Consider the following 24,918-nt stretch of genomic DNA (forward strand, 5'->3'; position numbering starts at 1 on the left):
CCACAAGAATACAGATTTCGGAAAAAAATTAATTAATGTTTGGAAAAAAACAAAAAAAAAACAAAAGATGCTGCGGGAAACTATCAGCAATCTTCAGGTTGACCTACTTTCCGATCGACAAACTTTCACTAGATTCAACGTGCACATAATGCATCCTAAGGTTAGCCGAGTCCGGTTCTGGCACCCAGAGACCTCAAAACCGCCTACGTCCGACCCTGCGCGCCGCCGCTTCTTTTTTCCCAACGCCACATTGTATTTCAGCGAGCGATTTGTTGCTTACAAATTTGGGAGACGATTCCATGTACGTCTCTCGATCGTCATCGATCTTCTTTTTTTTTCCGCTTCGCCACGCAACGATTCGCTTTTGTTCGGTCTCCCTAGACGGGCATCGGATATAACGTTTAAGATTCCTGAGATCGCGGGTCCAGGCCGATCGTTAAATGATTTGTAATATTTTAATGGTGACAAATTAGAAGCGACTGTGGCGATCATAAAACTGGCGCGCACGGACGAAAAAAAAAACGCGCACGCGGATACCGGTCGACTGGGAAATTGGCCGGGTTTTTTTCGCCAGGCCGGGAATTTAACCCCGGCGATACACAGATACACAGGGGGACGCGTAAAAACTTCGAGGTGGGTCCTCTTGGACGCTGGCTTGGATGGATCCCTCTGGGATTTGGGTTTCGGTCGATTTTTAATCATATTATGGTTCTTTTCATGGGAAAAGAGCTCTTAAAATAGTTACTTATGGAGCAAAGACGAAAAACTGTCTATTACACCGTACTTGGGCGATTTCTCTCTGTTTTACGAGTGTAAGTGGCCGAATAGAACCCAGAGGTAAGACGACACTCCGTTTTCTTTATATTCACTGTTGGAACTTCAGCTCCCATCTTCACCACTCCTATGCCACAGTCTGAGTCTGCCTACTGTCATTAAAGTACCCTGCTGGTGTGGATACCCGGGGGGTACCGAAGGCACCTTGGGGTGGCTCACCCTTCCCTCATTTTCCTTTTTTTTATCTCGTTCCCGTGTTCACCCCTACGGTTAGGGAAGCACTCTGCTGGTGTGGATACCCGGGGACTGCCGAACGCGCCTAAGGGTGAGCCGTCGTAATTCTGTGTCGTCATTTTTCACCTCCTAACCTGGCTGAAGTCCGTTAAGTGTGCGTCTTAGGATCTGGCTGGCGAACACGTCCGTAAACCCCCGTATAACGTCTTGAGATCGGATCCCCTGTTTCATTCCGTCCGTTTTGCCCTGTAAATTCACTGATCTCGAGTCTTTCACTGTACGAATTTTATAATAGTGCCATTTGTGTTTCCTTGTACGGGTCGACAAATATAATTTGTGTGCGTTGATTTTGACTTTCACTGGTTGTCCCTAACACCCCAGACACCGAGGAACCTTGTCTTCGGCTAGTAGTTACCAGGATAGGTTTGCTATTTTCCCTTAAAGAATAGCTGGCGCTCGAGTACACCGAGAAAAAGGCGTTACAAAAATGGCGCCCGAGCAGGGAAAAAATCCCTGTGGACAGGCGAGACAATAGGCACAGGCTAGCTTAGTGTTGTGCACATTAAATGACCGACGTGAGTCTTAATTCAGTATTTTCTCCATTGTCAGTGCTTGGATAGACATCCCTGAACAACTAAAAATGATTGCCATTGGACCAATCAAGTTAATTATCAAGATCTGCCACATCGTATACGGCGTGCGAAAATTCCTCAAACCCTCCTCCGCTGGTCGCCGAAGAAAAACATCCACGGCGCAGAAAAACCTACATACAGTCTTCTAATTGCCTTTTTTCGCGCGCGCATCGTCATATTTCACCACTAACAACCGCCGATAACTGACAGCCCGTCAGAAGATGCAATAATTACCGTTGCGGGAAAAATCTATATACGCGGTGTAGGTAGGTACGGTTCGCAGCATCCGAACCGTTATTGGAAATTGTTATTCGAGTCAATTAAAATTATCTGGAAGGCCTTATAGATACGCGAGGAGGTCCGGTTGATTGGCCGTCGCGTCGTGATTTTCGAGAAGAAACGCGAACACCCGCGGACAGGTTGGAAGGGTGAAAAAATTACACGTCGAGATCCGATATGGGGCTATGGGCTTGGGTATATGATGAACGGACGACGACATGGGCGTGGTACAAAGGTATCAATCATTATTGCGAGTGGATATTCGAGAGAAAACTAACTTTTTATACTCACATCAAATTTTCAGAATCGCTGTACAGGGTGGACAAAATCGTTATGTACTGAGGGGATCTCGAAAACTATAAGAGCTAGAAGAAAACGGATGACACATTTACTAGCTCTTTTTCAGATAAACAAAGAATGGCTAAAACTGTAGCCTCATACGAATCTTCGTTTCTGAGAACAAATGAGATTTTGACGATTTCGAGAAGTTCCCATAACTTTTTTGTCTTTGAAGTTACAGATCTGAAACTTGAACCTTCTGCAGGCACTTTCTTACGTAGAATCTACTGACGAAAGATTTCTTCCAATTCAAAAATAACAAATTCAATAAAAGTTTGCATTTGAAAAAATGAAAGTTTGCCTGATACTGATTCGAAATGAAAAAATATTTTGAGCTCGTCAGTGGATTCTACGTAAAAAAGTGCCTGTAGAAGGTTCAATTTCCAGATCTGTAACTTTACAGACAAAAAAGTTGTGGGAACTTTTCGAAATTTCGAAATTTTTCTAATATGTAATTCAAAAACGAAGAATAGTAGGAGGCTACGGTTTTCACCATTTTGTGTTTCTCTGAAAAAGAGCCCGTAAGTGTGTCATCCGTTTTCTTCTAGCTCGTATATTTCTCGAGATCTCTTCAGTGGAAAACGAATTTTGCCCACCCTGTACATACCCTGCATGTTTGCGTATTAAACACACAAAATATGGCTTAATTGATGGAGAAAAATATCAGAAACATACTTCTTGTAGGTGTAAGATTTTTTTCTGTGGTTCATGTGTGCGAATGATTAATTGTCACTAATTTAACATACGTTTAGTAGCCTTCTAACTTGAATAATAGGCATGTAGCTTGAACGAATATGTTATTCTCTGAATGAAATTTCGATATATGTACCAACTCACAAGTGCTTCAATTTTCTTGAAAAAGGTCAAATTTCTTCCGTTTTTTGACGTTCGTCTATGTGGCATGTAAAATAATAATAATCCCCAATGTTTATACTTATCATTTGCATTGTTGGATTTGAAATATCATTGTGGAATTTTGAATTAGGTTATATGGGACCATATTTTCAGAAATCTGAACGATTTAGACCCATTTTTTTCTATTCCATTCACTTCAAATGAAATTCACGTGAAATTGAACATGACAAAATAAATGTCATTCTAATGAATTACTATGTTCGATGGTTTTCTTTCTGAAGCGAATGAAAAAATGAAATTATATACAGAGTGAGTCTTTGACCGATACAAATAGTAGATTCTTCAGGTAAAAAGAAATACTTTTTTCCTATACCATTTTTTCCAAAACGGCTCCGTTTGAAAGATACAGGCTGTAAAAAAACCATAAAAAAACTTTATTTTAAGTTCTATTTCACAAACAGTTATATCGAATGAAAAGAATTTCGGAATATAGTTTTTCATTTATTTGATGAATCTTTTTCGAGCACAAGATATCACCCACGTCTTCCAGATTTCTCACCAAAAATTCAAAGAAGCCAACTACTGAAACTAAGTTGGACACTATCTAATGAATATTCGAACGTAGTGCAAAATAAAAGTATTCTTTATATTTTCTCGTATAATGCGCCGTTTTCGAGCAATTTAATGTCTAAAAATTAAAAAGTATCAGTGAAATTTGAAAAATTTGGTACTTTGGCTGAATAGAACTCTGTTCAAGATCCACAGATGTGTAGTGCCACAGATAGAGCTAGTTATTCTGAACGTAATTTTGTTTTTCCAGAGGTGGCACAGCTCATTATGAAAAATTAAAATGGATATATCTTTTTATCAGGGCCGAATCGGAAAAAATGGCATAGGAAAAAGTGTTTATTTTGACCTCAAGAATCTACTGTTAAAATATTTGTACGAGCCAAAGACTCACCCTGTATATAAGGTATTTTGGATGAGTTTCTGGCAAAGAGCGATAGTTAACCAAGTGGGGAATTTCTTCTAGATCGCGTCGGCGCTCTAAGTTCACCTTTCGACCGGTCTAGGTCTAGGTCCTGTAACCCCCAGGGACGCCTCTGTGAAAACTGATTTTCGACCTGGTTCGGTAACGTTCGATCCATATTGAGACTTTGATAGCCCGAAGGTCTCCTGGACCAGATGAAGACCGCGAAGGCGGACCGGCGGACGTGTAGCCTGAAGGAGTCGATCGACTTACCGCTCCGAAACCCGCAATTACCGTCGACTAATTTAATGGATTCAAGCGGCGCGTTCGTATGTAAACAGCACGGCCTGACCGGAAAGGTGATGGACTACGCGAGAGCCAACCCAATAATCGAGAGAAGAGTTCGGAATATACAGGCTCTCTTCTAAAGTTCGAAAATAACGCCCGTCCGTTCATTGAAAGTAAAAGTACCGCATTTCAAGCTGACCATCATCCGTCCAGCCTGTATAATCATCCCATCCGTTTGGAGGATCTACTATTATGGTAATGCCGAGAGTGGTCCATTGATTAGCGGGATCAATTAGCCCATTCAATCTTGTCAGGATGGCTCTCTTCATTGGTGTTCATGTCGATTGTCCACGAAACGTTTGAATCGCGACGCTTGCCTGCCTGTTGCGTTTCCTAGTGATGACGCATCGACGATTACCATCGTCTTCGTCTTCGAAAAAATGTATTTTTGATCCTTGGTAAGGTATTTCTGACTGTAATACAAAATCGGAAATGTATGGTCTTGAATAAAGTTAAATCATCTCAGCTTGGCACTTTTAATCTCGGATATGCGAGGATGTATTGATATCTAGTTAGCCTAGACCAGTTCCATGCATAAAAAAGAAGAAGTGTCAGTGTGAAGATTGAGGTCAAAAAAGTGAACCAGAGTTACGCAATAAATTAAAAGAAAGAAGATGTCCACCGAAATTGTGAAAATCGAAAAATTGGAGTATCGAGCCATCATCAAGTACCTGTATTTAAAAGGGTTAAGAGGTGAGCAGATTTACGAAGATATGCTTAATACCCCTGGTGATCAATGTCCTTCGTATGCGACCGTGAAAAATTGGACTGCAAGCTTCAAAAGAGGTAAATTTTCCATTGGAGATGATGACCGATCGGAAAGGCCAGTTTCTGTGTCAGTCCCCGAAAATATCGATGCAGTTCATGACATGATTATATCAGACCGTCGAATTGGGCTAAAACGGATATCTGAAGCACTGAATATTTCATACGAACGCGTTCATCATATAGTTCACGTCAATTTGGACATGAGAAAAATTGCTGGAAAATGGATCCCCAGATGTTTGAATGTTGACCAAAAGCGTGCAAGGATAGAAGCATCGCGATCGATCTGTGCTCGAATTGAAAAGGATGTTGACTTCTTACACCGAATTGTTACTATGGATGAGACTTGGGTACATTTCTACGATCCAGAAACAAAGCAACAATCGATGGAATGGCGACACTCTGGTTCTCCAAGACCTAAGAAATTTCGTGTCCAAAAATCTGCTGGAAAAGTTCTTGCTTCAGTTTTTTGGGATTGCCATGGAGTAATCATGATTGAGTTTTTGGATAGGGGTGGAACAATAACCGGAGATTACTATTCGACATCACTGACCACTCTACTTGAAAAAATTACAGAGGAAAGACGCGGAAAGCTATCCAAAGGTGTATGGTTTTTGCGAGACAAAGCCCCTGCACACAAATCTCATGTTGCCATGCAAAAAATTCGCGACTTAGGGTTTGAATTACTAGAACTCCCCCCTTATTCACCAGATTTGGCTCCATTCGACTATTATCTCATTCCTTAACTGAAAAAAAGTTGAAATGGTCGTAAATTTTCTTCCAACGAAGAGGTAATAAAAGCTGTGGAGGTCTGGTTTGCAGAGCAAGAAGAAACATTTTTTTGGAAGGTCTAGAGACGTTGCAGGTTCGCTGTAATAAATACATCCAATTAAGAGGAGAATACGTTGAGTAATAAAGTATTTTGACATTGAAATTTTGTTTTATTCTATAGTAGACTAACAGCAGGTTTCATAAAACTTTGATTGTCTGATCAACTATTTGACAGTCACTCGATTTCTTAAACGAAATCACTGAAGTTCCTTCATTTCTGACTTTATCGAAGAAGTAACAATTGAGAATAATTGAATGGACGTAAAAATATCATAATTTAATGCGAGAATGATTTTCTGAATGATCATGATGGAATTATAGATCGAAAACAAATTGACGTCTATTTGTCAATCAAGCGTTGATTCTCCGATCAAGCTTTATGAAACCTGGGTTAAGAATTGTTCAATATATCCTCGTAAGAGGAAGGTGTTCGGCCGACACCTGCCCTTTGAAATCTTCCGCCGACACCGATCCGAGTGTCCCCAAAGACACCAAAACGATCTCGAGTTTCCTACATCGATATCCCGAAAGGCACCGCAGGTAAGACCGCCGATCGATTATCTCGTATCAACAAGCCTCGCCATCTACGCCTTTCGACATTCTCGAACCTTACCGCGAATCGTCGGCGGTATACATCGATATGTACAAGGCGTTTTCGCCTCGCATGAATTATAACGATCTGACGAAAACCACTTAATGCCCCGTGTACCACTTCGAGACCACGACGGAATCCGGACCGTCGTACTTTTCGGTGCCTTGCGAGGTGTTGTAGAAATTAATAAGAACGAGGAGGGTAAAGCCGCCGACCTTTTGTACCGCGCCGAGGAGTTATCGGCCGAATCCGCAATGGGGGATGCTGCGCGGGGTTATTTATGGACCGGTACAGTTGGGCGTGAAATTTCCGATGAATTTCATTCGCAAGAGAGAAGCCCTTGAGTCATTCAAGTTTGTTTTGATGAAGAAAGACCTCTTACTATGGTAAGGAGTCGATGTAGAGAATGAGGATGGTTCTTCTTCTTCTTGTGCAAGCTGACCGGAGGCCTGATTCCCTTTTTTTCTTCGCCTATAAAGTTGAAGAGACTCAGGCCGCACAGAGGGTGTCTCATTATCTTATTTTTTCAAGAGTGACAAAATCGATAACGAAAACAAAGCATGTGACCGAAGCATTTCTGAGTGGTACGGGGAACTGTAGATTGATAAAGAAATGATGGGGTCATTGACGTTGAACCAAACTTATAGTAAGAAAGGTTTGAAGTTATCAACAATGTCGAAGCAACTGCCATACAAAAAACATGGCAATTACGAAAAAACATGATGCGGTTATGTTCAATATACAAGGCGTATTTGAAGGTGAGGCTTTTTTTTCAACAGAAGGTAGAACTGGTCAAAATGAAAAAGTTGATGAAAAAATTGAAAATGATTACTGAAATGGATAATAATACGATCCTAGACCGTTTGTTAGCTGAATTATCGCAAAGCATCTCCTGATTCGACCATGTGGTTTCGTTTAGGATATTGGCTCGTTAGACATTAACGTGGTAATGAAAATGGAAACTAAGTATTGCCAAATTGTTTTTTTTTTATTAACTTACACGATTTTATGAAATGGTTCATTTCGATACCAACTGACAGAAGAGACTCAGGACACAAGTGTAAAAAATTGAATAATACCTCAAAATCTCACGTATAAAATTCCTCTAAATTATTCACAAATTTTTTCACAATGCTCATCACAATCTTCTTGTTCGAACATTCCAACAATCGTCGTAAAAGAGGGATGAAATGGGGAAACATCATAACCCTTTTTCAACATAACTAACATAAGCACTTTCAATAAACTTCCTCGATTTTCTACATTTTTTTCAAAAAATTGCCCGATACAACAATAATAATTCTCTCAAAAGTAGCCCGATGCATCTAATCCGATGATCTTGGTACTGAACCATTCATTGTCCAGCCATATGTTTATGTTTTGTTTCGTTTTTGCGATGCCGGAGTCACCTTCCACAGTCCCATCCTTGAAATTCAATGAAATTTTGTCGAACTTCTAGGGATTGTATCTCATCCATCTTGGATATTTTATATAGATAATTTTTGGTTTTAACTTTTGTCAAAAAAAAGCTTCACCTTTGAAAACACCTTGTATATAGTACAAAAGCAACATTCGCACATTCAAACAATTTCCATCTCGACGAAAACCCAAAACCAATCGTGTTATAAGTTCGATTCCCACCTCCAATTATAATTATATAGTATGTCTTTCGTACAATTAGATAAGGAGTTTATTTATTTGAGGTTAAGTTCGCGGGTTTCTTGTCCGACTAGAAGATCGTTAGTATAGTCTATACGACGTTGAGAGATTTCTCTGCGTGGAACGCTTCATCAGATATAAGACGAGAACTCGTGTTTAATAATATTTTCATCGTGACTTTCAATTTGAGTTACAATTTTTGTCTCAACACCTGTAACTCCGATAACCTCTATAGGTCAAAGTTTGTTTATTATGTGAAAACGAAGCTTTATGACGCAATGAACTGTTCTCGAGCTGCAATTTTAGTGTGGCACTCACATTTTTATTTCTATTTAGGTCTTTCAGTTTTATAGCAGAAACGAAAATTCATTCGTGAGGCACTTTCATAGTTTGATAACATCGTGAAATGAAAACATACTGGAAATTTCCTAAAGAAAATCGAAAAACTCCAGGGAATTATCCCAATTTCCCTGTCTAGGCGTTTTGTAGAAAATATACTCACAATGGAAATAGTGTTAAGTGCGCCATCGTATACGTAGAAGGATCATCATCTTCCCTTGAACGAATACGGTCCTGAGCTCTTGATCAATCAATGAGCAGGACAACTGGAGTCGGACACCTTATAAGTCGAAACGGATGTCCTGTATTTTATTTTACATAGGTCTTGAGTCATTTTTTTGCGTCAATGACAATTACATTATTCGTCATGTCAATACGAAATTGGACATGGATAAGTCATCGTTCAACAGCTGTTTTGCTAGGAGTTTTATCGTTTTCACTTTTTTACCAGGTATATGTTTATATGGAAAGTTGAAAAGTACTCAGAAGATTCGTGCGTTTTCTCCGATCGAACTTATCTTATGAAGAATTCACGACTAGATTTGAATGATTTTAATACACATTTTATCAGAACACCTATCAACTCTCTGCTCAAGAAAGAATTTCCAACTGATAAGCAGAGTACGGCATGACTCTTCCATACGGAATTTTATCTTTCCTCTCGTCTAAAATTGCACATCCGATAAACAATCGTTGGGCTTTTCCCAAATTCCCATTTATCTCCAATTTACTTCCGCAAAAATCCCGCACGGATAATTCATGGTGGAAAACGCTATTGCTTATAGAAAAAGGTCACCTTTGGTGTTCATCCGAAAGAGCATTACTCTGGAGAAATCTTTCTGACCCTAGAGGTGCATATACAGACAACTCTGACGTGACATGGGCCCACGTCATAATGCGCATGATTCAAAAATCTAAAATAGGATTTTGCGCGGAAGCGTCCAAATTGGTCTGACGTGACGTGGGAGTGCATGTCCCAAATAAGTTCATTAATACTAGGTGTTCTGTTGTTACATTCTCAAATTAACGACAATTATGCAACAACACGCTTGTGTTCTGAATGTAACAATTGGGCTCTTCATACCTGCACATATCTGTAAGTTTTTCTGGTCATTTTCTGTACAAACTGAACAGGGAAAGGTGTGAAATTTGTACTTTTTTCGGAATGTACGGTATTGAATCCAATAAAATCCCACCGGTCAATATATCACATCACTTAGCATAACTCCATTTCCACGTCGCGGAAGACGTTGACATTTCGCGTAATTGACGTTTAGTGCTTTGACGGCATCCGATAAAAATTCCGCATGCACAGACTACGCAGCATCCAACCCTACAATGTACGGATATAGTAACCTGTAAAAGTCGACGAGTATGCCTGGTAATTTAATACGACATTAACCATTTCAAATTCCCCATATACCGGTAATAAGTAGCATATTTTCCCAGCGCTATTACCGTTTCCATTTCACAGACGAATACAGATATTCGTGTTATGAAACGGGTTCAACAGCTGCGCGTGTACTAATAAATCGCGAACGTGTAACTGGGAAATGATTTTTTTTTTCGGCCGACACCTAGGTACGCTATTTCGGTAAATAGACACTCGGTGTTGAATGGAGCGGAACAAAGGAAATCCACGGTATCGCAGATTATTCAATGAGCGCATTAGGCTAGTGGTCCATTGGGAGCGGGAAAAATTTTAGATCTTTCTACCCTACGAGGATATATTGAAAAATTCTTAGCCTACTATAGAACCAAACAAAATTACAATGTCAAAATATTTTTTTATTATTCTCCTCTCAATTGGATACATTTATTTCAGCGAAACTGCAACGTCCCTAGACCTTTCAAAAAAAATATTTCTTCTTGCTCTGCAAACCAGACCTCCACAGCTTACATTACCTCCTCGTTGGAAGAAAATTTATGTACTACCTTTTAAACTTTTTTCAGTCTAGGAAAGATATTATAGTCAGATGAAGCCAAATCTGGTGAAAAAGGGGGGTGTTAATAATTCAAACCCTAAATACGAATTTTCTGCATGCCAACATGAGATTTGTGTTCAGGGGCGTTGTCCTGCAAAAACCAAACACCTTTGGATAGCTTTCCGAGTCTTTTCTCTACAATTTTTTCACGTTGAGTAGTCAGTTATGTCGAATAGTAATCTCCGGTTATTGTTCTACCCTCATCCAAAAAATTAATCATGATTACTCCATGGCAATCCCAAAAAACTGAAGCAAGAACTTTTTAGTAGATTTTTGAACACGAATCTTTTTAGGTCTTGGAGAACCAGAGTGTCGCCATTCCACCGATTGTTGCTTTGTTTCTCGATTGTAGCAATGTACCCAAGTCTCATCCATAGTAACAATTTGGTTCAAGAAGTCTACATCGTTTTCAAATCGAGCACAGATCGGACGCGATGCTTTTAACCTTGCATGCTTTTGGTCAACATTCAAACATTTGGAGATCCATTTTGCAGCAAGTTTTCTCATGTCCAAATTGACGTATATACTATCTGATGAACGCGTTCGTATGAAATATTAAGTGCTTCAGATATCCGTTTGAGCCCAATTCGACGGTCTGATAAAATCATGTCATGAACTGCATCGATATTTTCGGGGACTGACACAGAAACTGGCCTTCCCGATCGGTCATCATCTTCAATGGAAAATTTACCTCTTTTGAAGATTGCAGTCCAATTTTTCACGGTCGCATACGAAGGACATTGATCACCAAGGGTACTAATAAGCATATCTTCGTAAATCCGCTTACCTCTAACCCTTCTAAATACAGGTACTTTATGATGGCTCGATGCTCCAATTTTTCGATTTTCACAATTTCGGTGGACATCTTCTTTCTTTTAATTTATTGCGTAACTCTGGTTTACTTTTTTGACCTCCATCTTCACACTGACACTTCTGATGAGTTATTGTTCGTTGCAGGGACGCAATATTTTTTTTAGGCATGGAACTGGTCTAGGCTAACTAGATATCAATACATCCTCGTATTTCGTAGAAATATACGAAAAGTGTCACATTTTCCCTGGAAGAAACACCCTGTATTCAGCATGCTCTACTAACAATACCTAATGCCGTTCATTCCAGTGATCCTAAATCTACCCGACAAATTGTGGAAGATTCGCAGATTATACTCATTCAACTCGATAATTTCCGAACTCCATTTATCCAATTCCGTCCAAGCGCTTAGCGTTTACTGAAAAACGAATATGTGCTCGCTCAGCGCCTTCCGTTCAATCGTGGTGCTAGCAATCATCGTTAATGCTCGAGACAATAATCGTTTTAGTTTTTCCAATTGAGGGGCAATTACCAATTTGTTGAACAATTCCATCGCCGCAAGCAACAACGTAGGTACTGCTCTATCAAAAAACTATAAAAACATTTCTTTCAATTAGGTTCCATAGGTTCAGTTTGTTTTTCATGATAACTTTTCATGAAGTTTAACTTCTCGAAATTAGTTTTCACTCATTCCAAGTTTTTGAATAATACCCCTGAAATCTTCAGCTATAAATCAGAAAGCTCATCCTGTATCATTTGACCGCAATTGGTCGACTCTTTCTCCATTTCCTCCTCTTATTAATTATCCTTTTCGAGCAGGCTTGCCCGTCTCTGTGACTCAATTTCGTACAAGACGTCCCAGAGGGACGTGAAAAATGATCATCGGTGAACTCGAAAGGAATCGAGCTTCTGTCGAAGGAATCCTTCAGCTTTAATCGTCAGCCGAGTATAACGAAGACTAAGTCGCTTTTTATACGCCATCCGCATCGGACGCCTTAGATCCGTACCGCCGATGAGGAAAAAAAAAAGAGTTCGCGACAATAAAAATGAGGCCTGTCAATACACCTCATCAATAATGAAAACATCTTGAAATGCCTGGATGTTACTCCCAAGAATGCATCTTATGAACTCATCCAGTTATACTAGTTATGATACATGTTTTTTCATCGACAATTCTGTGCTCTCATGGGAAATATGTTTCGTACCATAATCGCTACAAAGGTCGATGAAATGACAAAAAGATAAATTCGATCGTCTGTTTGAAGAGGGGAAAAAAACTTGGTCCAAATTTGCACATGCACCTATCTGATTCACTGAGAAATAATTCATGGTCAGAAATATTCCATTGCCAACAGACTGCTTCATAAAAATGAATGGACTATTATAGCTCTTGTGCTTGTACTTTAAGCGTGTCAGATTTTCATACAGATGGTTAATCTCGGTGTTGCATTAATCTGACACTTATCAGGAAGGGTTTTCCTGATCTGACAGTTTGAAGATGATAACAATGCAGTTTTTAAATATCTCATTTTCTGTACCTCTAATCGTTTTTGTATTTATTATGAAAGTTGAAGATAATGAAATTCTATACAACTTTTGTCTGATGCAATTTTACATATTCTTAACCGTTTTCGAGCTAGAGAGTTATTAAGATGAGGAGCTTAGCCATACATGCGAAAGGTCAATGTAGAATCTCAGTCTAATGTACATTCATCGCCATATGTCTCAAAAACGTTTGGACGTAGAAAAAATTGCTTCCGAGGAAATTTGTAGACAATGATATGTTCTAAAACTTTTATAATCAATGCGAAAACGATTTGAAGCCCAGAAGAGGAGATAAATCAAAAAAAACTTGTCTTTGTGACCCCTAAGGCCAATTTTTATGAGGGACTTTTTTTTTACAAGTTTGGCGCCCTCCCAAACATTTTCATCACGCTCAAATTGTCAGAGATTGTCCACTTGTAATTAACCACATATTATCTGACACACTCGAGTATGAACGTTTTTTTTAAATATTCTTACAGTCTGTCCTAGTCAATTCCCCCTATATACAGGCCCAATTTTTGGTAGAGGTACTCTACAGGGTCCAAGGTATCTCTCCCCTTATATTAATCTAACACGCTTGAGTAAATCCCGAATTTTCCTCTTGGGCTCCCCAACTACTGTTAAGGGCCAGTGAGTGCATCGCCTTTCAAAAATGTTCAGTTTCCTCGTCTAGGAAGGTTCAATCAGGGTCAGCACCGTTCTTATGAACCTGAGCAATAAGCAGAACGGATCCGAACGCCAATTATTCAGCGATTAGAAGCGGTCGCTAAAAGCCACTACCCGCTGTTTCTCGCTCTCTCGAATCGTTTTAATTTCATTACCGATGTTGCTAATATTAGAAATTAATTGAAACGGGGTCCGCCGTAACGGCCTGCAACTCGACAACGCGTTATGGACCGTTTACCGAGTCCGCCTTTACCGGCTCAATTTGTGCCTATATTAGTCCCAGTTCCGACTACTGACATATGCTCGTAATTCGAGAGGCGTCGATTGACGCATGTGTTTCGCCGTCTGGGCGAACGTTACGTGAAAATTTTTCAGGATTCCTCTTGTCCGTGATTTTCTTCCCGCTGGGATCCACGTTACGACTTCCTGTACGGACATACGCGATCACACAGAAGGAATGCGACTTGCAGATATCTAGGTTCAGAGTAAACCATGAAAAACGCACCACCATCGAAGGAGAGTACCGATAGAACGGTTTGGCTCTTATGAGGGGTCATCAGTACCGCATAACTCAACCAACGATGACGACCAAGTGTAGCAGGGGGTATTATTTTAAGAGCAAACACTCACATCGAAGTACTAAACGAATTAATCGCACACCTGGTGTAAAAACATCCAGGCTTGTACCATGGGTTGAGTTGAACGATACTGATGAGAAGTAATAAGAGCGAAACCGGTCTGTCGCAACTCAATCTTCATGCTTCACTCTGAATCTGGATCTCTGCTGTTCCAATTTCTTTTGTGTCATTATTATTAATAGCTAACTTCTTTGTCTTTTAACTATCACGTTATTCTATGTCTAGTACAAGTATCTTTGATTAATATGTGTCTGCTGGCAGAAGCGACGGAAGGCTAAGAATATTTGTATAAAGCAATCAAGATATTCAAAACTTATAATATGGATAACTTCAAGATTAAAGCATATGACTAATAATAATAATAAAATAGCAAACCACCATCACTTCAAGTATTAGCAGAAATATTTCATCAAGAAACAAACTTTAGAAATGACTCCACATTCTGCAGCTATCTAGTCTAAGCTTCGAACTCTATGGTTGTGAATTTCCTTCAATACCGTAAAATTTAATAATTGAGTGATTTTCGTTGTGGAATATATTGATCAGCAAATATTCTGTTCAATTATCATCCCTATAGAACTATTAACTGACAGATATACATAAATGAACGGTTTTGATAACATATGAATTCGAAATGAAACGAATTCATGTTAGAATGACAATTCTCCATTCAATTTTTCACGGTTGAATACATTAATGTCCATCAATCTGCTTACCTTTGTAATAATACTTTCCATTTACGTGATGATTTATAAATGCTAAAATCTTTGATTATCACAATTTCGATCAACATTCTTTCACTTCTTAAATTGAAACTTCACAATGACGTTCGTTGCTATGGTATCGCAATATTTTTCTCTATCCAGGAAACCGGTCCAAGCTAACTAGACATGAATGCATCTCGTAGGTACCTCGTCAATCTAATGTTTATGAATTCCCAATTTCATAATTCCTTCTCACATTTTGTACAATTCCGTTGTTTGTGTTCTCTCCATGCCAGACATGCTCAATTGGATTTTCCTCCATATAGTAATATGTACACGCATTTATAGCGGAATCGAAAACATTTAATTGGCGATAAAATATCAATTCCTGAATTCTCAGCAGATAGGAAGCCGCGTTCCTATCTTACGATGTCGTAAAATTAATTGAAGACATGCATAAGTGCAAATAATTGAAATTATAAAAAGGCAGTTGCTATAGCTGGCTCACGAATGTAGCTGGCGAATTTATTGGCGTTCCTTATCTGTCAACTTTCACAAACAGTTAATTCAACATGACTGACGGTTTTTTCTATTGCATCTATCACCTATTGATCATAGTTCTGAAAGTGTATTTTGATTTCCACAACTGATTTGTAGGTACATTTTAATTCAAACCATGTATCGAGCACATTTGTAGGTCTCTAAGAGGAGCAATGCATTCATAGCAGATGTTCATCACAGCGTTGGATGCTCACTGTTACTAAACTTCCATATATTTTTTCGCCTTCAATGCAAAACAACATTCAACAAACATATCTACATGAAATTTTGACAGATGTCAAACAAAATACTATCCTAACATCTGAAATTAGTTCATAGCCCTTTAATAACTAGTCTTCGATCACACATCCAATAATCTACTTGCTAACTTTCTCCTTTTTTCGTTTTCTTATAGGCATGTGCTCCAAGGTACGTCTGGTACGCTTTGACGAAGAAAAGGAGAGATCCTGTGGGAACCTGCTACGTGTCCAACGGCGCCTTTACATCCTTCGAAGAATACTCGCCTTGCCGAACATGTAAGTATCTTCATTATCACCGTTCGATACGAGATATTTGGGATGGTCATTCATAAAAAACAGTCCATTGTTCCCTGTCGATATTTGTCGCGTACCGAGGTAATTGGGTGTGAAATCGCCCGACAAATTCGGCAATTAAACTGTCATTAGTGCGCTATCGTTTCTAGATCAGCGGTTTCGGTGGAGGCACAGCCTTTTTCACGGTTTCATCGGCCATTGTTCGAATATAGAGTCATTACCGGCGCCTTTCAAACGGGCAACATTTGACAGATTTCCAGGCACACTTAACGCGTTTGCTTCTTTTAAATTTCTTTTAATAGGTTACCTACAGCTTTCCTTCGAAAATTCTTGACCTATAATATTATCGAGTAGGTTTTTTTGTTTTTCTTTCCTTTTTTGGACAATTATATCTTTCTAACTAGGGCAAACTTTATTCTTTTTATACATATCCTTGTATTCTTCAAGTTTATTCACGAAATTAGTACTACATATACTTATTTCCACACCTACGTATGCCTACATGTGTACTTTAAGAAGCAACAATATGAGCCCCTGAGAATATACCTCGTGTTTTTACTACGCTAAAGGAAGGTTTTCTATTTTGGAATTCTTTTCATAGTGCCTAGGCTTTCAGCCCCCTTTTCAGCTAATGCATTGACAACCTCTTTTCCTCTGATCCTATTCCAGAGCGTAAAGTTAATTTAGTCTCCTTTTTTTTTGTCATCCATGTAGGAGGAAAAACCTTTTGAGGGCAAACTCTGGGAGGCACCACTATCTTTCTCTCTCTCTCCTAAGCTGTTGTTTGGATACTCACAAAAACCTCTCACACATTCTTGGTATAGTTTTTCATCCCGCCCTTACAGCTTCCCTCAACAAAAAAGGTGAACACTCAAGTGGCTCTCACATGGGACCTGATATAAGGACTCCAAGTGACCCGAGCAACACTACTTTCCGCTTGCCAATACCTCATCCAGAATTTTGCAGAGCGAAATACTCTTGAATTATGTTACTTTAGGCCCTGGATATAGAGTGTGTACCCAGTTCGAAATACAATCCCTTTTCTGTTTTCTTTTATGACCACATGATTTTCAGAAGAGAAAGAAAAGTCGAACACAAAAAATCTTCGATCTCTTTGTCTGGCAGCACTATATCTAGCTTTATTGTGTGGATCTTTTGAGTTGTTGGAGAAGCATAATTCCAGTATATGCAAGTTTTATCCTTCTTAACCTGCAACAACTGCTGCAATCTCTAGTTTAGAGGTACATTTAGCATTGTCTTTGTCTATCCTGGTGGAGCATGGACTAAGCATAACATGGCATGCCTTGCAAGTTGTTAGGGTGTTCACCTTCACCTTATATTCTTCTCATACCATCTAGTACTCATCACTCTATGTTAACTAGCCATCCAAATCCCTCTGACTTTAACCCATTAAGGAGGCATCAGAGCCTATGAACTTTCAAACAATATAACAAAATTTTACAGAGCTATTGTAATTTATATTTTTTATTTCGAAAGACTCTATGAAACGGCCTTAGTGCGATGAACTTCGTAAATGAATTCGACAAATGGTCATCCATATGGTATACTGATCAAAAAGAGGTATAGGCTTTGGGGAATGTGAAACGCAATTAAGGATCACCATGGCTCTGAGACATAAGCCCTCTATTTTACAGTTAGAGATACTAGCGGCCTACACTTGTGCTCAAGGGTGTGGTGAAAGGAGCTTTAAAAGGGTTCACATCCATGTCAGAAAGGACAGCCAGGACACGCTGATGGCCCTGCTTTCACAAAGCAAGGGTTATTGGCTGACAGGGGAGTGCCGTAGTATCTACCATAAATCAACTGCATAATCAGAAGAATTAAGATGACTCTCCCATGGGTGCCAGGGCATTGTGATATTGAAAGAATTCAGAAAGTTGATGAACTTGCGAATAAGACATCAAGATCTACATCTGCTGCACAGGAAGCTTTTTGTGGGCTTGGACTACTGCCTTATAAGGCAGTAGTCTAACAATAACACCCTTCGTAGAAACACTACTGACTACTGACGTGAAACTACGGTAAATGGAGAAATTATCATGGAAGACATGCTGCATATGCTTGTTCTCGTAGTCTAACTCATATTTTTACATCTACTAGTTCTACTAGTACTTTCTGATATACTCCACACTTCCACAGGCGTATTTCTTTAGAATTTCCTCTTCTAATTGCACCAGAAACATCTAATGGTTACTCCACCTTGACACCGAAACATTCGGATACTAAAATAGATGCCCTGCACCTTCCCCCTACGACCGGTAAACTCCTGTTACACCCCATTTCTTTCCGTATCGTTTGATTCCACCAGCCAGCCAGCCAGCCAGAGCGGTTCGTTAGTTTCGCAGAGGAAGCCCTCCACTCCCGTGTGTCTCACGAGTTTATTTGTACACATCGTGGCAGTCTAAATATGAACCTCTGGAATTATTAACCTGACACCGGAACGTCAGGAAGTCCCAGAACGGGACGAGAATGAGCGTATGCTGGGCGTCGAAAGATATACGCGGTGCGCCCTAATAATTAGAAGTGTTTACGATAAGGGGGGATGATCAGGGAGCTGTGCTCCTTCACGATGAAAGAACCCACGTTCCCTTCTTGAACCGATGAAACGTCTGTTTTTATATACTCTCCTAAAGGGGGTAGTTCGGATGTAACTCCTAATGAGCTCGCGTCAGATCTACAATTTTTGAAGTATAGGTTTCGATAAGGAGGTGAAGTAGGGCCAAAGGACATATTTCATCTCGCAATTGCCACTGTAATTTACCGAAAATTGTATTTTATCTGGGCAATATTTCCTGTAAAATGATATTTGATCTTTATCTTCATCTATCAGTACCTAATCTGTCGCCTCATATGGGCACGAGAATAAAATTAACAACTCGACAACAACTGTCGCTGTAATTCTTCATTCTTTATGGTGCAACTATTGATTGATTTATTTAATTGATTGGCAAACTTTTTTCTTGTGGAGACAAGTTTGTGATAGTTTCAAAAAATGTCAGACTGCCAGAAAGGCAAAATCTACATAACCTCACTGTTGAAGGTCATTCTGCATTCGCTGTAGTTTTCTAGGATTCCATTTTCAGTAATAAATTACTGTCTATCGAAAAAATATTCGCTGCAATTGTTTTCCTCAACCCAATTGCATTAATATTCAATCTTTTCTCAAAAAATATATCCACCACTTTCAGCCACAATGGCAATAATGAAAAATACCAAGGTCGACGAAATGGCATACAAATTCAATAAGAAAAACGTGCGGCCCACATGAGCCAATAGACCTTCGTCGAAGTGAATGAAAGTCAACTTGCCCATGACCCCCAACGAGATGGGCTAGGCACATAATAGACCAAGAACAGTAGCCCATAGAGAACCAATTTAGTAACAATAATCACAGCCTCCTATTTCGTAGCTCGCGTCACTCTCAGTACATCTGTTAGGCATGTGTCGCTTCTCCTCAACAATAACTGCATACAAGAAAGTAACGAGAAGAAAACAACATGCGGATGTTCGCAGTCGATACTCTATCCGGTTGGACAGGCGTCAAATTTGATGTTTATTCGGGAAGTCATGTACAGGGCGACGCTCGGTTATGAAGTATTTGGGTTTTGGGGTTCTTTTTGTTGAAGAGTTCGAGCATAGGGAATGGATTATTTGCTGAAGTTTCGCATAGTTCGTCAAGATGTTAACTTACACCCAAAAGTAAAAAAACACTCACCATTTTGGACGCTCTTGAAACAGTGCTGCACATCTGTTAACTTTGGCGCTTACTCTTTCTGAATTTCCATAAACCTTGAACAAGATGAAAATAATTGTTGAGAAATTATTTAACCAACAAGACAATACATCGAATTCCGACCAGAAATAACGTCGTACAGAATTCATCCACATTGTGGAAGATTTTGGAAATTTGTTTGAAGTTTGGGCACAATTTTTGCATATACAGTGCGGATGTAGTAAAGTTTTTTGTTGTGAATATCCTCGGCCAGTTCGATTAGTATTTTAAATTGCACTCTTTTTGATATATTAGAAAATGTTATACACAGTATCCCAATTTTGAGATATTACGTCATCGATAGTTCTGATTTTTTTATTACTAATCTTAAAGAATATATGAGTTATTCGTGCTTATGAAATAGCAATCTCTTATGCCTTGTCGTTAAGAAGGTAAACATCAACTAATTTCAAAATGAAGGAATCTGATTCAACTCAATGAAATTCACAATTCGGGCAGTTTAAATATATAATGTGAAGAGTTATTTGTTCATCAGTTTCCGTCGAATAAAGATGTTGATCAGATAAAAAAAGTAAGGTGGCTTCAAGGAGCATATATCCACCAAAACGATTGCGATTCGATGGTTCGAAAAACCACCCTGTTAATTAATGAAAACCAGGTAATGAACTTTCTGTGCTACAGGCCCTAACCTAGCTTCCTTTACATTTGTAATATATTGAGGTAGTTCAAATGTCATATGTCAAGAACAACGTAACATAACTTCATGTCAATGTCATGGCGACTAATGTAAATCGTGTCTGTATTATGCAGACTCAGCAATAAATATATTTTTATCTCTGTATTATTCTCAACTTATTGGACCCAAGATATCACATTTGGCGACAAGGATGGGATTCGTGATCATAAATGTCCAAATAAATCTAGTTGGGTTAAGGCTCAGATAATTGATTAGGTAGTAGAAAAAACTTGACTTGCAAAAGCTAATCAAATTAGGGAGGCAGGTTAATCAGTAGTGAATTGAGTGAAGGTATAGAAACTAGAGCTGATATGTCAAATTCAAATTGTTTCCTCGAAAGGGAACCCAAAAAGGGCGCATCTTTATAAATTGAAACCAGACCATGCTGAGAGTCCTGGAATCTCACAACTATTGACCTAAAAATATTATAATTCCAAAACTGGCCAGATACTCTCATGAGTACCAAGACATCGGAGTACCGAGAAAAATAAAAAAAACTTGAACTTGCAGAAATTACATCTGCTGGACTCGAACTGCGTTAGAATTAAGAAACAGTCGATGTATACAGTATTCAGAGTTTGTCAGCTCAAGAAACGTAAGCCAGTTCTCAATCCTCATGACGAAACAGCCAAAGCTGCTTAGACATCAGACTATCAGAGGGTCATCATCAAGGATAATTTCTTGAGAGCTGAGAGGCTCGATCCTAGCCAATCGACCTCGATCTCAATCTCATCAGAACCACCTGAGGATGGGCAGTCCTATGTCACCAAGTTCTCTATGATCACTGTCATCTGTCACTAATCGATCTAGTACGCCAAGTACAAATGAAATTATGACGTACCTACTCTCTCAGAGTGACTTATTACGTCTTATTACAACTTAATTCTCGCTCCATCATTTCAGCTTCCTCGCCATAATTCCTCTTCCTGTCTCGCGGAGCATAGAATAACGTTTCTGTTCATTTCCTAATCCCGCTTCAGCCATGTGTCGGTCCTTTTTTTTTCCTGCCATAACGAACGTGACTGGCGCGCAGTATTTATGTGAAAGTTAATGCAGTTTTAAGTATATTCCAATTCTTTCGTTGCCGCGAATGAAATGGAGAAACCCGTTAGAGATTAACCTGCCGCCTCTTAATGTCTACGGATCCTTAGTTAGCGCGTAAAATGATTGTTTTACGACGAGGCAAAATGTTAATTCTCTGGCGATAGCACCAAAAATGGAAACGACGTTTAATATGCGGGGCGCCAACTCATAGAACCATTTCAGATGGGAAATTTTTCAACCGCTTGGTGAATTTGGTTCGGATCGATGAGAAACTAGTTGGCATAAGAATTGTTTGAGTTCCTGATTCCTCATACGGTTCTCTATCTCCTACCCCCTGCCTGGTGACTCATTGGTTAGAAAGCACCCTGAAAATTCTATACATACGAGGATGTATTGATATCTAGTTAGCCTAGATCACTTCCATGCATAAAAAAAATGTTGCCTCACCTTAGCAACGAACAATAACTCATTAAAAGTGTCAGAGTGAAGTTTGAGGTCAAAAAAGTAAACCAGAGTTACGCAATAAATTAAAAGAGAGAAGATGTCCACCGAAATTGTGAAAATTGAAAAATAGAGTATCGAGCCATCATCAAGTACCTGTATTTAAAAGGGTTAAGAGGTAAGTAGATTTACGAAGATATGCTTAATACCCTTGGTGATCAATGTCCTTCGTATGGGACCGTGAAAAATTGGACGGCAAGCTTCAAAAGAGGTAAATTTTTCATTGAAGATGATGACCGATCGGGAAAGCCAGTTTCTGTGTCAGTCCACGAAAATATCGATGCAGTTCATGACATGATTTTATCAGACCGTCGAATTGGGCTAAAACGGATATCTGAAGCACTGAATATTTCATACGAACGCGTTCATCATATAGTTCACGTCAATTTGGACATGCGAAAAATTGCTGCAAAATGGATCTCCAAATGTTTGAATGTTGACCAAAAGCGTACAGGGGTAGAAGCATCGCGTTCGATGTGTGCTCGATTTGAAAACGATGTAGACTTCTTAAACCGAATTGTAGTAACAATGGATGAGACTTGGGTACATTTCTACGATCCAGAAACAAAGCAACAATCGATGGAATGGCGACACTCTGGTTCTCCAAGACCCAAGAAGTTTCGTGTCCAAAAATCTGCTGGAAAAGTTCTTGCCATGGAGTAATCATGATTGATTTTTTGGATAAGGGTAGAACAATAACCGGAGATTACTATTCAACATTACTGACCACTCTACGGGAAAAAATTGAAGAGAAAAGGCGCGGAAAGCTATCCAAAGGTGTTGTATTTTTGCAGGACAACGCCCCTGCATACAAATCTCACGTTGCCATGCAAAAAATTCGTGATTTAGGGTTTGAATTATTAGAACACCCCCCTTATTCACCAGATTTGGCTCCATCCGACTATTATCTCTTTTCTCAACTGAAAAAAAGTTTAAAAGGTCGTAAATTTTCTTCCAACGAGGAGGTAATAAAGGCTGTGGAGGTCTGGTTTGCAGAGCAAGAAGAAACATTTTTTTTTGAAAGGTCTAGAGACGTTGCAGGTTATGTCAAAATATTTCGACATTAAAATTTAGTTTGGTTCTATAGTAGGGTAAGAATTTTTCAATATATCCTCGTAGAATGATTACAAACAATAAAAATCATTTTTTAAAGGCACTTGCTTAACTGGTTCCCTTCTTTAATGGACTATTATAGACAATAGGTCATCATCGGTATCTCCACCTCTTAAAAACTCTCGTGTCTTCGATAAAAAGACCTCTTCGCCGATGACGCTGGCACGTTCCACGAAACCCTAGGGTTAGCGTCAGCGGCCGCCAAAGCGGACGCAACTTCCGGAAGTTGTAAAAAGGCTTCTTTATGACGTACGAGACGCGTTATATTTATTTCCTTTTGAGAGTGACATGTGCCGACGTACGGAACCGTAGAAAAAAACGGTCGGACGTAAATTGGGCGTTGGAGAGGCCGTCAGTTTCGAAAATTAGTCACGAAACGCTCAACAAGTTCTTGTTGATTGTGTTCTCATACGTGGCGAGATTGCCTGATGACGTTTCTTGTTCGATTCTGTGCAGCAGGGTGAAGAAAAAGGGGATTTGGAGAATTACCAGCTGTTACCAGGCACCTTCTTTCAATTGGTCACTCAAGGAAAAAGTGTTCAGGTTTTCACAATCCAGGAAACCCTTCTACCTAAAAAATCACGATATTTCTAGGTTCTTTTCAAAAATCTTGCGTCCAATGTAAACATTACAAGAGGCAAGAAAGTTTTTCTCTGGGCTTTCTAACAATTTTCAAGGAATTCAAATACTTGATTAATGTTCAGTGATTTTAAAGACATATCGATCAAGTAAAAATTGTCCTCAAGGGACATTCATATCATAAAACTCCTGCGTATTCTGGGACAAAAAGATAGGGGTAAAATTCAGGGGGAGGAAACTGCGGAAAAGGGAGTCTCCAGGTAAAAATAAAAAGTAAGAGCCCCCAAGTTTTATCTAGAGAAACCAAACTTTGTTGCTCTAACTTCGGAACAGCCTGTATAAGTGAAAATTCGCAGAGTGTTTTTTTAATTAGATGCCGAATCATCATCAGACTGCCCATTACTCCATTAAAGTTTCAACGTCCTCCGCATAGAATACTCCATCCAGCTCCGCTTCCTGTTCTCATTTGTCATTCCACCCTTGTAAAACATCGCATAGATAGATGCGGACTAATCGATTTATCAGACAACCCCACGATGACTCTACGACCAGCGTTTCCGCAGTTTCAAAAACCGAATACGTTGAAATGGGGAATTTTTCGAGGGTTCCACGCAAAGGAACGACCGGGGGGTGGAGTGACGTCTTCCTTGAGTAAATTGAAGTCATGTGTGGAATGACGCAGCTCGGATCACTTGACGCTAGTAGTCTGTAGTCTAAACACAACAGGAGTGGCTTTAGAATATCGATGTATCATTTTGAGTAGTAGATAAACCACTCTATAATTAAAGTAGTTGCTAGAAATGTCCTCCCTCTCACTTCTCAGATCTTCTTTTCATAGTTCGCACGTTACAAATGAAATTCAACTTATTTCATGAGTTTATTATTGGAAGAAGAAGAATCTGTGAAAACATAGGTACTAGGATATATTGAAATATTCTTAGTCTACCATAAAACCAAACAAAATTTAAATGTCAAAATATTTTATTACTCAACATATTCTCCTCTTAATTGAATACTTTCATTACAGCGAACCTGCAACGTCTCTAGATCTTTTAAAAAAAATGTTTCTTCTTTCTCTGCAAACCAGACCTCCACAGCTTTTATTACCTCCTCGTTGGAAGAAAATTTACGA

At 39.2% G+C, this 24,918-nt stretch overlaps 1 protein-coding gene across 3 annotated transcripts in view; it reads left to right on the top strand.

Annotated features, from left to right (window-relative positions):
- The window catches only part of LOC123313036 (integrin alpha-PS2), a 103,695-nt gene that overhangs the window by 46,812 nt on the left and 31,965 nt on the right, over positions 1-24,918 (top strand). For all 3 annotated transcript variants that reach the window (XM_044897707.1, XM_044897708.1, XM_044897709.1), the window contains exon 4: positions 15,921-16,041. In XM_044897707.1, coding sequence (XP_044753642.1) covers positions 15,921-16,041 — 121 coding nt within the window. The remainder of the gene's footprint in view (positions 1-15,920; positions 16,042-24,918) is intronic.

This window comes from Coccinella septempunctata, chromosome 5, assembly GCF_907165205.1.
Source record: "Coccinella septempunctata chromosome 5, icCocSept1.1, whole genome shotgun sequence".
Taxonomy (NCBI): domain Eukaryota; kingdom Metazoa; phylum Arthropoda; class Insecta; order Coleoptera; family Coccinellidae; genus Coccinella; species Coccinella septempunctata.